The 15,000-nt window shown below is 36.0% G+C and overlaps 2 protein-coding genes across 5 annotated transcripts in view; one reads left to right on the top strand and one right to left on the bottom strand.

Moving 5' to 3' along the window:
• LOC122261729 (uncharacterized) overlaps nucleotides 1-10,582 on the top strand; it is an 11,883-nt gene extending 1,301 nt beyond the window's left edge. The window contains exons 3-11 of one of the 4 annotated variants that reach the window (XM_043029511.2): nucleotides 93-221; nucleotides 614-775; nucleotides 1,267-1,397; nucleotides 2,814-2,879; nucleotides 5,222-5,372; nucleotides 6,416-6,634; nucleotides 7,240-7,482; nucleotides 8,684-8,778; nucleotides 9,259-10,582. In XM_043029511.2, coding sequence (XP_042885445.2) covers nucleotides 93-221; nucleotides 614-775; nucleotides 1,267-1,397; nucleotides 2,814-2,879; nucleotides 5,222-5,372; nucleotides 6,416-6,634; nucleotides 7,240-7,482; nucleotides 8,684-8,778; nucleotides 9,259-9,892 — 1,830 coding nt within the window. In that variant the 3' untranslated portion in view covers nucleotides 9,893-10,582. The remainder of the gene's footprint in view (nucleotides 1-92; nucleotides 222-613; nucleotides 776-1,266; nucleotides 1,398-2,813; nucleotides 2,880-5,221; nucleotides 5,373-6,415; nucleotides 6,635-7,239; nucleotides 7,483-8,683; nucleotides 8,779-9,258) is intronic. The other 3 variants (XM_043029513.2, XM_043029512.2, XM_086536145.1) reach the window with 3 other exon arrangements.
• A 2,784-nt stretch (nucleotides 10,583-13,366) lies between these two features.
• The window catches only part of RpL39 (ribosomal protein L39), a 3,536-nt gene continuing 1,902 nt past the window's right edge, over nucleotides 13,367-15,000 (bottom strand). Inside the window, exons 2-3 of the mRNA XM_086536268.1 lie at nucleotides 13,611-13,714; nucleotides 13,367-13,493 (exon numbers count right to left, since the gene is read on the bottom strand). Coding sequence (XP_086392394.1) covers nucleotides 13,445-13,493; nucleotides 13,611-13,714 — 153 coding nt within the window. The 3' untranslated portion in view covers nucleotides 13,367-13,444. The remainder of the gene's footprint in view (nucleotides 13,494-13,610; nucleotides 13,715-15,000) is intronic.

Here is a 15,000-nt window from a genome sequence, read left to right on the forward strand (position 1 = left end):
TTTAAGTCTTAGTCATATCTTATTCATGTCTGAGTTTGTTGCATATTAATTACTTCATATTAATTAATTCTGAAATCCTCTTCAATGCGCAGGAAGCCCGAATGCAGTTCCGACAGCTTCTTGCTGACTCCACTCAGCGGATAGATGCTCTTGCCAAAAGATTAGGGAAATGCGTGGAACAGTCTCGTCCATATTATGATGCCCGTATTCGAGCCAAACAGGTATTGTAAAATCTTAGGGGATTGTTAAAATTCTACTTTCTTTTATTTCATAAGTCAATATATGTCTCATAAAGATGTTGATTCTATTCAAGGTTTTGTATTATAATAAATTATTAGTTATTTAAAGAGATTCCAAGGTATATGATTAAGACTCACAAATATTGATCATAATAAATTTTTAGGATTTGTGTGTTCATGAAGAAGATGCATACAAGTAGAAAATAGATATTGGCCCTTGAAGTATATAATTTGCATTGGAAAAACCTTCAGACAATGAATGAAGGTTTCTTATAGGGAAAATTTTGCCAAGTCATTGAGAGTTCTTGCCTGACTGCGTCACCTTATAGGACAATGAATTAATTACATAGACTCACATTTGTTTGCTTGTATAGGCACTCAGGGAAACCCAAGTAGCAGCCGTACGATATGAGCGCGCCATGAGTCAACATGCTGCAGCCCGGGAGATGGTGTTCTTGGCAGAAGAGGGACTCATGCAGAAGGGTTGTGTCTTTGACCATACCTGGCAGGAAATGCTTAATCATGCAACTTGTAAGGTATATTTGAACTTATTTGAGTTGAAGGCATGGAAATGCTATTCTTTCAATTTAGACGTTAGCCTTATGCTCGTTAGGTCGTTTCCCAGAGAGAATTTGCAACTCTACTTCAAGGTGTAATTAACAGATAGCAGTGACAGCAAAAACTAGGGATTCCCAAAAGGATATTGGAATGTGAATGACCAGTTCTGTTATATAATTATTTCCTAAAATAACCAGATTTGAAATTTTGTATCGTTGATTTATAATTTCTTCCAAAATTATTCAAAATAATGTGAGGATTATGGGAGTGTTACAGTATACAAGATGATAACCTGATAGGCATATTGAAGCACAAAAGTATTTATGAAGTTGAATATGAAAAAGTATGTTTGTTCTCCCTTTATTCATACTAGTGTTTTCTCTCTTTTCTATTTTTCAAAACAAAAAAGAAAACAGCTAATGGAGAAACTTGATTACTGGCATAACCTTTTCTTGTGTTTTTAAATCAGGTGAATGATGCGGAAAAAGAGAAGTTGGAAAGCGCAGCAGACCACCGCCGCACTTCAGCATTATACCACGAGGCAGAGACGAGAGTCAAGACTTTGCAGAAGGAATTGAAGAGAGCTATTGCAAAGTCAAGGTAATTATCCTGTATTCTCGTGCATGCCTTTGTATGTCGATGCAACGTCATTATTTATCTAACCACTAATGCTGGCACTTATTTATTTTCCTTTTGTTTATTTAAATGTTGATAACCATAGTGTTCATCTTCACCAGGACTAGATGTTATAGTTTAGTGTTAGATTTGTCTCCGCTTTTTTATGTGTGTACTTGTACTTGTTTTGTATGTTTAGCTTGAACAGAGAAATATATGCATTAAAAAAGTCAAGGAAAACAGTGAAGAATTTACTAGTTATATGCATGATGACTCAGGTGCAGATATAGTGGTCTAGAAAAAGGAAAGAAGGAAATCAGAGAAAATGAGATAGATATTATTGGTTTACTTTATTGAGACATGAGTGATGTTAGGCATTATTTTTTTCTTCTAAAAGTAAAAGAGCACATTGATTTTACTCATTTTATTTTCAGTGCTTTTTTTGTGTTGGCACTAACTAATTACTTACTTTTATTCTTTTCTTTTTTTTCTTTTACATTGTCAAGACTAACTTCTTTCATAAATTTTCCAGATTTTGCTTGAATATTTTCTTTAATAACAGATGCAAGTTTTATTTAGAGGGATATGGAAAAAGTAAGAGTTTGGTCTGGTTATTTGGTCTGAAAAACGTACATATACATATATATATTATACATCAAACATATAGAACTAATTGACCAGGGTCTTTGATGAAAACAGTTCATGTTATAAGGGCCCTTTTTAATTGAAGTCATATATTTACAGTGGATGGAGAGAGAGAGAGAGTGAGTGAGTGAGTGAGTGAGTGAGTGAGTGAGTGAGAGAGAAAGGGAGACAGACAGACATGGGTGAGGGGGGGAGGTATTTTCAACAAGCATGCTTATTTTCTTCATTTTCCCAGTGTATGTATTATGATTTTGGTTCTATACATTTATATGATATGATACTAATGAACTGCATCCAGAGAAATGCAGTATGAATATATGTTATATTGAAAAGTACAAATACCAAAATATGAATCATGGAGAATAGGTGAGCAGAAGAGATTGCATGATGGAAGACAATCTTGTGATGTGTACTATAATAGAAGATCATTTGCATATTTTAGTTTTTTTTTAAATACTAACATCTGCTAACTCATTGCCAACCATATAGAATTAATGTTTATGAAAGAAAGATATTCTGAGTCACATGTAGGATGCATGACTTTGATGTTAACTGAAGAGCAGTAATAAATCCGTCATCAAGCTTCACTGTTTCACATGCAGTGTTGGACGCTGAGATCCTAGCTCGAGTGTTGAGACATTGTTTCTAGTGTTTTAGCTGGTCCCTTAAGCTTTCTTCTTTTGTTGTAGGAAGTGACCTTAAAATGCTTGCATCTTGATGGCCTGTTTATTTCTCCACATTTGTTTCTCTCCCAAGTTTGAATGCACGTCGCAGCCTCTTGCAAATGAATAACCTTGCGAGGATGCACCAGCTACAGCTGCTGTAAGTAGGTCCTAAAGTAGCTTTTCCCGTCAGGGTTGGATCTTATGCATTGAGAAGTAATGTCATATTACTTTTTGAGTGATAAGAAAATATGAAATTTAGATTATTTTAGATTATGCTTCATATATCGTACCATATAACTAAAGAGATATGATAGGAGTTGAGTTATTAAGACATCACATAAAAGTAATTTTTCTTTACAAAGTAGTCAAACGCAAATAACAAATAAGAATATTGCAGTAATCATAGGTATCATTCTAACTGAAGTGAAAAAGAAAGATCTCAGCATAGGTCCAACCCTGGACACTTTTTTGTTTGACTTAGTTATTCTGTTATCTTTAACATCACATAGTTACAATGTATTTTTTCTTTGATTTGCAGAATTTGTTTACTTTTTCTTGTTTGTTTTTAGACACAAATAGATTGATGTTTGTAATCTAATTTACAATCACTGTGTTTATTGATGATATTTGATATATATTTTGGCACTGTCACTATTTACCAGTAACTGTTATATTGGTATAAATGATAGTGTCATAATTATGTATGATTTTTGGGAATTTATGTTTGATTTTTAGATATAGGGAGATATAAAAATAAACTTGTTGCTACACTTCAACAGTATTCAGTTCTATTACCATGTGTAGTGAATGTTATATTTTTTAATTTCCCGTCTTATATGATTATATATTGCAAAATAAATATCATTCATTAGCAAGATAATTCATAAAATCATATCCAATTAATTACTTTTTATGATTATTTATAAATTGAAAGTTGAAGTATATGTTGTTCATGTAATTGTATCTTATACCTCTTATTAATAATGATAGTAAGAATAATCAGTAAATCCCCATAAATTAGAGTGATGTATATTAGCAGAAAAATCCACTTTACATAAAATAGGTCTGCTGAAAAGCCATTTTGTATTTAGTGTTTTTTTCTGCCCTAATATATATTACGAGGATCACTAAGTGGCCTGTGAATGGGTCTAATACCAGTTTGCCTACTTTATGAGCATGCATGATCAATTGAAAGGTTCTGTTACTCAAGTAGCTTTTTCTCCCCATTTGATTGCTTCACATTTGAATTGTATCTTATTCTTTGAAAGAGAATTATACTTTGTTTGTATGAATAATCTTTACTCTTTACCACTTTGTTGATTATCTAAATAGCAAATGAGGGATTCACTTTTAAAACTGTTTTTGTGCAATACCGTAATTTGAATGTGGGGACTGTAAAAAGATGTATTTTGGAATTGTCAATCAGCAGTATTTATTCTATATAGTACCTTTGTGGCAGGAAATTACTGTAGCCCTTTTAGTAGACTTTTATCACATTAAAAGGTGAATTATTTGTCATCCTTTACTAAGCTTTGCATTGGGGAATTTTAATACTTTGTCAACATACAAAATTCTTTGGATAATTAGCCACTAATCCCCCAAATTATTGTGAAATACGTTGATAAACACAACGCAGGTTGATTATAAGTAATCAGACTTTCAATCACTTTAGTTAACCCCTAAAGGATAGCGAAGTTCAGAGCTGCAGGTCTATTTTGATACACAATTTCTTCAGTTCAAATCATTCTAGTTTTTTTTGGATATAGTGTGATGACCTCTGCCTTTGTTCATCTAGTGTGCATGTCTATCTAAAAACAAAAATGGCCATAATTTGGCCTTTAGGAAAAAAAGAAGTAATTAGTATTCTTACAAAATCACAGGACCTTAAATCTTTTGGTGTGTGGATGTGGAGGTTGTACTCACAGTGGGTTTGAATTCTGTTTTTTGTGTTGTTTTATTTGCCTAAACTTTGTACATGAAATTCCTCAAAGAAAGTCATGATAGAATGAAAATCACCGTTTTACAATATCAATAGATATTCCCTTGAAGAATATATTTACTGCAAGATATCACTGAAGAATTTATTTAACTACACATGAACAACAATATTGCTTTTAAAAAGGATTATTGTCAAGATTTTATCATTTTGAATTCTAAGTTCCCCTAAAGAAATTATAAGAGGATAAGGGTAACAGTATCTGAAGGGAAATCATTTATTACAAGAAACCATATAGGCTTAAGATAAGTAAAAAAAGAAATCATAAAATAACAGATAAAATTGCTTTCAATATGATTTTTTAACCAGGGGATGTGATTTGAATTTTGTTTATGTGTTTCATATCAAGGACATATGGAAAGTAAAAAAAAGAAGTCATAAAGTGAGCATGAAAATTAGTAACTTGCAATTGAAATGAATTTAGTTAGGTAACCTGCATTCCCCCCAAAAAATACATTTCAGTAAAAATATTCCATAAATCCACTAAAATGTCTTTTTCACAGGCCATATTTTGAGCTGAAAGCAGCTATAAACCAGCAGCTTGAGGCCCAGAAGCAGAGGGTCAAGCAACTAGAGGAGAGCGTTGCAAGAGCAAAGCTCACCTACTCACAGGCACTCTCAAACCTAGAAACGATCTCCGATGAAATCCATAGGGTATGAAACATTTGCCTTCGTTGTTATTGGGCCTTGATAAATTGTGAAGGTTTTGACCCTGGCTAGAAAGGCTTAAGCTCTTCTACTCATTCTTACTCTCACCTTCTCCTTTGTCCTTTCCCTGCATTCTCTGCTCTTTGTTTTCATTCTCCGCCCCCTTTTTTTCTCTTTCATTTTATCCTCCTTCATCACCTTCTCTCCCTCTCCCTCTCCCTGTACTCTCCCCCCTCCCCCTCCTCTTACTCTATCTCCTCTCCCTCTCTCCCTCCTTCCTCCTCTTCCTCCTCTTCCCTCCTCTTCCCTCCTCCTCCTCCTCCTCTTACTCTATCTCTATCTCCTCTCCCTCTCTCCCTCCTTCCTCCTCTTCCTCCTCTTCCCTCCTCCTCCTCCTTCCTCCTCCCTCCTCCCTCCTCCCTCCTCCTCCTCCTCCTCCTCTTACTCTATCTCCTCTCCCTCTCTCCCTCCTTCCTCCTCTTCCTCCTCTTCCCTCCTCCTCCTCCTTCCTCTTCCCTCCTCCTCCCTCCTCCTTCCTCCTCCTCCTCCTCCTCCTCCTCCTCCTCCTCCTCTTCCCTCTTCTTCCTCCTCCCTCTCTTCCTTCCTCCTCCCCCTCTTCCTTTCTGCCCCCTCCTCTTTCTGCTCTTCCTCCTCCCCCTCCTCCTCCTCCTCCTCCTCCTGTTCCTCATGTTCCTCCTTCTTCTTTTCCCTCCTCCTCCTCTTTCTCCTCCTCCTCCTCCTCCTCTTCCTCCTCCGTCTTTTCTCTCCTTCTCTTCCTCCTTCTTTTCCCTCCTCCTCCTCCTCCTCCTCTCCCTCCTCTTCCTCCTCTCCCTTGTCCCCCTCCTTGTCTTCCTCCTCCTCCTCTTCTTCCCCCTCCTCTCTTCTCCTCCTCCTCTTCCTCCTTCTTTTCCCTCCTCCTCCTCCTCCTCCTCCTCCTCCCCCTCCTCCTCTTCCTTGTCCCCCACCCCTCCTCCTCCTCCTCCTCCTCCTATCAAAAAAAAAATGGAAATGGATGTCCATCAAACATATTGTTACCTTTACACTCGCAGACCCGTAAATCACAACTTGACCTGGGCATCCGTGGCGTCGGAGTTGGTGCTGAATCTCCTCTACCTCCCTTGCAAGCCATAGATGGAGGTGTGCCTTTAGCAGCGCATCCCTTGCATTATGCAGAGTCTAGCCCAGAGGCCGAGGCGGATACAAACGAAGAATATAAGGCTTTACCCGGGAAATTAGGACCAGCCGCTGCTCCTATGTCCATGGCCCAGGTGAGAGAACACTTTGCAGGAAGATGTGTTTATGGTGTAGGAAAAATATTATGTGTTTGTTTGGCTCTATATTCACCTTTTATATTTATTGTGTGTAGTAGAGAAGCTCTATATCCCACACCTTTGACAGGTAGACAGAAAAGAGAGGTAAAAACAGATAAAGAGTAAAAAGAAGGAAGAAAACAAAGACACAGAAAAGGATGAATACATTAAACTATTCACATGAAATGTATGTGTAAAAATCCTAAATTCAATATTGAGTAAATGATGTGCACTTTTTGGCACAACATAGAAGGGATTAAAGACCTTTCGTCTACTATATTGAAAGATACTATAAAAAGATTTTAAGAGTTGACACATTTTATTAGTTATTCACTAGGAAAAATGTAATAGATAAGGAATGGATAAGTTAAATTTCACTATTGAAAGATTTTTTATGTATGTATGGCATAAAGTCCCAGCAAGAAATCAGTACTGATAAAAAAAAAAAAATACATATCAATGACTAGTGATCTGATGGATGCTGTTTTTATCCAAAAAGAAGTTTTATTATGGTTTAAATACAATCTAAATATTTGTTAACATTCTGTCTCCTGACTCTACAGAAAATGACAACAACAACCACAGCCATACCTCATGTTGTACCAGCTACTGTGACTTCTTTATGTAGCACTACAGCTGCCACCATTACCTGTTCATCTCCTGTACCTACCTGTGCCAATCAGGCCTCTCAAGACCCCAATGTTTTAGGGTCAGGTGTATCAGGAAGCTTGATTGTGGAAGCAGGGGAAGTTGTGGTTGAAGAGGTAGATGGGGCAGCTACTAGTACAGATCTTACTGGATGGCAGGTCAGTGCATTTAACAGCAATAAGCATGTGAAAAGAGAATCTTTAACAGGCAATTTTTTAATTATATGGAATTTTGTGATAGATATATACATACTCTGAAAGAAGATATGTAGAAAATAATGTATAATAAACCCTGATAAGACATTTGAACTAGTGCAGGCTGATTGGAGAAAGAACTATAAAGAAAGTAGGAGCTGTTGTACACAGTATGCTGACGTAGAATGAGGTTCCTGCACAGCCCATAAAACGGTAAAATGTCTAGATCAGCCTGAGCATTAGGGGCTCTTAAAACGAGATCATTTTACTTTAAAATTTAAGAGATACCACTAGCAAATACTTGCCCAATTATTGAGGGGGTTAATATTCTTGTGGTAAATACTGTAAAAGGAAAAATCTTGGTACTTGGCTGATATTTATGCAAGTATAATTAGGGATATATCTCTATATATACAAAGTTCTGAAATTGTTGAGGTCTGACCTCACTCACTCTAGGCATCCAGTGTCTGCCCCAAAAAAATGCCATCATAAGCCACCAGTAAATTGCATGATTCTTTTTTTCTGGTTTTTATGTACCCTGTATTTCACTTTTAACTCCTTAACATGCACAATAGTGATATGATGAAAGACTAAGGGGGTTATGTACTCACTGATATTATTACTTTCATTGTTATTATTATAACCATTATTATTATCTTTATTGTTTTTCAGGGTTAGTATAAGTCTTGATATCCCAATCTCTATATTATAAGGCTTCAGTATGAGTGTTACTGGCAGATCTAGGGGAGACAATGGGTTGTAGTTACCCCTTCATCATCATTTTACCATTGCACCCTACCTATTTTTGCCTCAAATTTGTGAAAATGCAGATAAGTTTTGAGTTAAGGTATTAGAAAATGCAAAGATTTGATTTGAAAATGCTCAAAGCAATGTTGGATTAAAACATACCTATAAAATTTCAAGAGCAGTTCTTCCAATTAAATTTGTCCTTTAAATGGTACTCCCTCATTTAAGCATCCTTCTATGGATAGATCTGCCACTGGTGTGTGTGTCTGTGATTGTGCTAAGTTATAGAGTGTTTAGGGATAGCAAAACTTCAATAATTGGAAATTTAAGTTTACATTTACAAATAAAAGTATTAATTGTATATATTATCAAGTATTTATAGTAGTTGAGTGTAGTAACACAAGATTGTTTGGCACAGGTAATTGGCTTAGGAAGCCCAGCCCTCTCCCCTGCCCAGTACCTTACTGTAGAAGACCGGGACTCAATCATCTCAGACACAGAAAGTCTTGCCAGGTGTGTAGAGCCTTCAATTTTTTTGCCAGTACTTACTGTCTGTAACATAGCTTTTAGATGCACAATGATTGCACCTTATAATTATCTTATAGTAACATACAGTTAACCCATTCACGCCGGTTGACGTGATAGCACGTATTGTGGTTTTCGCGTCAGACGCCCTGGACGCGCTATGAGGGGAAGCCGCGCGCTCAGGTAGAGCGAGCGGGCAACCCAGGCTCGCGGCTTGTGCGCCCGAGAATCTCGAGGCGTTAGGCTTATGCGTTCGAGAACCCCGGTATTGCGACCGCGCAAAGCCAGAAAGGCCCCGGCGTGAGTGGGTTAAGAACAGATCTATTAGTATAATTATCTGGTATTTTTCATAATCTTTAGGGATTGGTAGTATTGTAAATTCAGATATGGAAAAGCAGATTGTTCAAGTAACTCAGTTAGGTGCTACTATTTGATTTCAAGCTGTCTCATGCTCATTTTATTTTCCAGCATTGAAATGCTGAGTGATGAAGCCATCGCAGGATTAATGTTAGATGAAGAATTAGCAGAGGCATCTAACTCAATGTGTACCCCAATGAACACTCCAGTAGTTGAAGGAAATCTTCCAGCTTCCTCATCCATCCACACATGGCCTTCCCTACTACAGAATTTTGTCAACCCATCACAGCAGCCTTCTGAACCAGTAACATCTGCAGCTCCGTCTGCTGAGTCTCAGGAGGAGAAAGAAGAGGAGAAGGAGGAGGAGGAGGAGGAGGAGGAAAACAAAAGTAACTGTGCTTCAGTTAGTCAGTCTATGAAGAGGCTTACATTAGAGTCATCCTTGCAGACTGGGGCCAGACAGATCAGGCCTCCACATACTTTGGATATTTGTCGTCAGTCATCTTCTGATAACTCTTCCCCTGAAGACCTAACGCCTGGTTATGCTCCTCTGCGAGATACTCCGTATTCTCCAGAGGATTTTCCTCCACTAAGCCATGAATATAGTACCCAGCCATCAGAAGGAACATCATCACCTCCCAGCACTTCCACTAGTGATGAGGGTAGAGAGGAACCTCACCAGAGCTCTTGGGTCATGGAAAATGCCCCTTCGGACCAGGAAAGTGTCCAGTTGATTAAGAAATGAATGATGCCAAAGGAAATGAATGCTTTATCATTTCCCTCCAGAAATATCTTATTCAGTATTGCATGGGAAGAGTTAAGCAAAGTGTGTATTGTCTGGTGCTTTTTTTCCCATCATGTTGACTAGTCAGGTATATTTGCCCTTTATTCTGAAATATGAATTCTCCAAAGTTTCTTTTTTTTTTGTGAATATAATTTATAATTATATGATTCTATAAGATAATTGCTTGTTAGCTATGCGTCCAAACATATTAGGGACTTAATTGTACTCTTGTGACAGCATATCATGTTCAGAAAGGTAGCTAAGATTAAAGTATTGTTACTAGTTTATAATGAATAAAGCAAATGGAGTAAATGATTTAGGCTTCATCTCAAAGGAAATATTCCAGTATCTTATATAAAAGGCTAAAGTATTTTGGAATTAATTTTCAGAAGTTGCAAGAAAATTTAAAGTAGGATTTTTTTTTTTTTTCCAAGTTTTCTCTTTATTAATAAAGTATTGCATATATGTTGCAATGCAGATTCAAACAGTAACTAGTACCAGTGTAGAATTATTTTCTTTTATGTTTTAATTCAACTCTCGTGTTGAGATTCGGAATATTTTCTTTGGGGTTTGTTAAGGATAGGCAAGATATTTTATTTTGCAGTTTGTTTTTGTTATATGTGAATTAAAAATTTTACGCTTTCTATTCCAGTAGATGTTTTAGTAAATTCCTTTCAAAGCCTTTGAGATGCACTCTTAGTAATGCATTAAGCATTAGATTTCTCTCGACTAAGATAAGTATTACTTTGCTAGTAGAAGTCTGAAGGCAATGAATTTAGAGTATCAAATGTATGCAAATACTTGAGTTGAAAATCTGCTATTTCAAATCTAATGACAAAAGTAGATAAATAGATTTCAAATAGCTTAGTGGCAGTATGTAAGAACACTCCCATGTGCTATTAAATGTAGCATTTGCATTTGTTCACATGGAATTAAGGAAAAAGTGTCACTGGGCATTCATTGCCAGAGCTCATATCTAGGTCTTCCCAATCCTAATGGCAGATAGTTGTCACCCCTATTTTGAAAAGTAGCAGCAGAAGCAAAATTAGCAGACTTGATGTCTCTGTGACTTATGCATTAAAGAATTTGTCTTAGGATATGCTTCAGCAGTCAATTATGGCATCCTACAAATGTTAAAGTGAGCAATTTTCATTTAATTAGTAAGGGATGTCTGATTTTTAACAAATTACTGAATATTAAAAATAAATGTTATTTAGAGGAAAACATGTCCAGGTATTTCTTCTAATTTAATTTTATGAAATTTCAAATCTTAAGGATGTTATACACTGAAGCCTATAAAAAGGGCCTGACCCCTCTCTCAATAAAATAATGGAAGGCAAAAATGTCCATACCATTATTGAATAGCCCAACGTTCAATTGTCAAGAATTTGTACTCTGTATGATGAACCTTAGTTGAATGAGCTTTTGGATAACACATTTATTAGAAAATGTACTTTATAGGTAAATTTGCCTTTCATTACAAGTTCTTATGAAAACTAGCATGATTCTCCACATGGTACAGGACAGTGTTAGATATGCTACTACAAATGTTCATCACATCAAACTATTTTTTACAGTATATATTGATATAAAAAGATTATATTATTTACTCCAAGCGTTCAAGACATAGAGAAGTGATATTTGAAAAATGATAAAACTACCTACTGGTCCAATTATGTATCTATGCATATTGGCACATATGCATCCCATTGACTTTAAATGACAGTAAACATTTTACTGCAATTAATCTAAAGTACTTAATATGTTATCAATTTAATCTTGTGAAACTACTACAAAAGTAGCTGAAATATCTCATATGAATTTACATGCAAATTACCAAGACCTAGTGCATAACTGCAGTTAAAGCTTTTGGTAGACAAAGGAAAGTGACTAGCACTTGTTATAGTTTCTAAACCATTGCGCAAGGTCTGGAAATATTGAGACAACTGAAGATCATACATGAATCAGAAATATCTTACAGAAGTTTTTAAAGTACTGTAGCAACAAAATGTATATGGAAAAAAGTGAACATGCAGAATATCTAGAATTATCAGCTGCAGCATAACTATAGACAAAATACTCACCAGGAAAGTAGTAAATAAATGGTACCTCTTAAGATTCTGGCTCATTAATGAACTTACTTTAACCAAATTAAAAGTAGAGAACCAAGGGCACAGACAAGACAACCGACAACCACTGGCAAATCATCGAAATGCCTGTGGTTAATGTTAAAACTGCATGATTATAGATAGCGCCAATATGCCTGACATCTGCTTCTGGTAACACTGCTAAAAGGTTTTAAAAATCTTTGTGTAACACATTTTAACATGAATGGTTTGAAATGGGAAGAAAGTATATTGTAAACTAATGAACTTCAAAAATATATTAGCATAGATATTCTAACCAATTAACTAAAGTCATGGTAGCCATCACAAATGCTGAAGGAGCTTGACATCAAGTTTACATAAAATTCTAACATTATTCAGTACATTTCATAGTACTTTTAATGTTTTTTTCACCACTTCATTCAAATAGGGACAAATAACCTCAATAAGCAAACCAAGTCCAGCCAAGCCAATTTATGTTCATAACACTTTAAAAATCTGATACTGATCACTTTTTTAATTCGGGCAGTCTTGTGTAGAGGAATTATACCTTAAATGCAAAATATGGGGGTATTTCATGCCAATTTTCTGCAAGATGCCAATTTCATCATTTAATATAGGAGTCCATGACTTATTATGCTAACCAATTGTGAAAACTTCCTATTTCCCACTGCAGCATCACTTACACTCCTCAATGTATATTTGGGGAAGATGAACTTTGGCCAGTGATAATTGGAAAGAGCGATGTTCAAGGTAATTGCCAGGATAATACCAGTCTATGCTGCTTTTTTCGTAAAGTACAAATCTTTAACAAACTGAATATGCATTCAAGTTGTATGGATGAGAGTTGGATACTATTTTGTCAATGATAATTCCTCTAACTTTCATAGTACTTGTGTCTTTAAAGCAATCTGGATTCAGTTCTCCAACAGTTCATTGTAATTTATCCCTCTAAGCCTTTGGTGCTTGTTTCTTATAATTTACATCTTTTAAAGTGAAAAATATTAATATCCAACTTAACATGATAAATCTAGGTAACAGATTTGCCAAAGGCTTTCCAGAATGAAGTATGACCCTTTCTGAAGCCATCCATCAATACCCAATTATTTATTTTAAAATTATTTGTCATTATCTACATTCTGAGGTTTATCATCATACTCAAATTACATGCATGCTTTGTACTTAATCTTCATCAGTATTAATTAATCGTACTCCTAGAAAACAAAGGGTCATTTCTCTGCTAATTTTCAATAAAACAAGTACAAATCAAAGCAATAACCCTTACATTTATTTGCATCAACTCAAAACAAGTGGATAAGAAAAGAATATATTGTAGCCTGTGTTTTATTAGCTTTAGCCACAACAGGTTTCTCCACTAGAAGTAATGCAAGGACATTCAAGCAGCAGCTTACAGCTTGAGCTTGGTCCTCCTCCAGTGGCGGCGCTTGGCATTATATCTAAAAGAGAAAGTGGACAGTAAGAACTTGAAACATCAATATTTTCCTGTTTTATAGAAAAAGCTATTAAATCATTACTTAACAATTTAGTATATTCCAAAAAAATTAAAAAATTACCTGATCTTGTTTCCAGTACGGTTCCTAATCCATGGTGGAATAGGCCTGTTCTGTTTCATTTTCTTCGCCAACTTGGTCTTAATGCGGAAAGTCTTGTGGGCAGCCTGAAATGGAAGAAAAACAAGTTTATTGCACAATCTTAGCAGCAGCAACAACAACAAAAAGAGGGAAGGTAAGGGGAATTGCATTAAGGCATTTTATGGCTTTTCTTCAATATCTTTACAAGAATCAATATTTTATGGCTGTAGACAGCTATAAAAAAAATAAAAAAAAGTCTGAACTGCTATAACCAATACCTAAAAATAATGGTCCATGCCTCGGCACCAGGGTTAATTCACCTTGTTAAAAACGAGACATTCAAACTTAATGCAAGAGATCTATGGAATCAACTACTCAATTAACAAGTCATAAAAAGTTAATTTTCATAATTTTATCAACTTCATCCAAGCAGCAAGTGCTCAAATAATTTCATATATTTTAAGTCGTGTCACCTGGTCACTAATTACCAGGCAGACACTGCATATTCCCAACAACTGTAACCATGCTTTTTACTTGTAACTAAGCTAAATTTTCAAATTTCTGAACCCAAAACCATGAAGATGAATAAAGGCAAATAACTTTTCTATACATCAAAGCCACTCCATAAATGTGAAGCCAAGGGTACAATTGCCATACTTTAACCCATTCGCGCTGGATGACATGCCGACACATTTCGTGGTTTTTGCATCGGACGCTGGTGACAAGATATCTGGGCAGGGCCAGCGCTCGGGGTAAGCGAGCAGGCAGTCCAGGATCATGGCTTGTGCGCCAGAGGATCTTGAGGCCATGGATGCCAATTTTTTTTTTTTTTTGACAAACTTGAGGATTGACATGTTTTTGAAGTAAATAAGTGTACAATTGGGGAAAAAAAAAAAGCACTAAAAGATACATAATCTTATATGGCTATATCGTTATGCATTTTCTAAAATTAAAGGTTTCGAATTCAGTATAATCTTTAGCACATGTGCCTTCTCACAACTGGGAGAGTGGTCTTTCCTCGACAATTGTCAGAGTTGATATTTTGTCACATGTTGGATATTCTTTTCTATCAATATTGTGGGTTAAATCAAAAAGCCAGATATAATCACACCATTATGGATATTATAAATTGCAGACTAGTTACCAAGCAATCCAGCCTTTACATGAAGAAACAGACTAAAGATGAGGCAACATCCTTCGTTTTAGGGTTTACTATCCCTGGGTGTCAAGTCGATTACATAGTTATCACACGCAAAAAGGGGGTGCAGGGAGCAGGTTCCCTAGGCTGGGATTTAGGTAGTGTGCGAGGTATATTACTTTAAGGTTTGCCAAAAGTTGTAGAACTTCAAGGCTTTTGTTAGTAGAATGTCCA

This window comes from Penaeus japonicus, unplaced genomic scaffold (genome assembly GCF_977035675.1).
Source record: "Penaeus japonicus unplaced genomic scaffold, GWHDUDI00000001_assembly GWHDUDI00000001, whole genome shotgun sequence".
Taxonomy (NCBI): domain Eukaryota; kingdom Metazoa; phylum Arthropoda; class Malacostraca; order Decapoda; family Penaeidae; genus Penaeus; species Penaeus japonicus.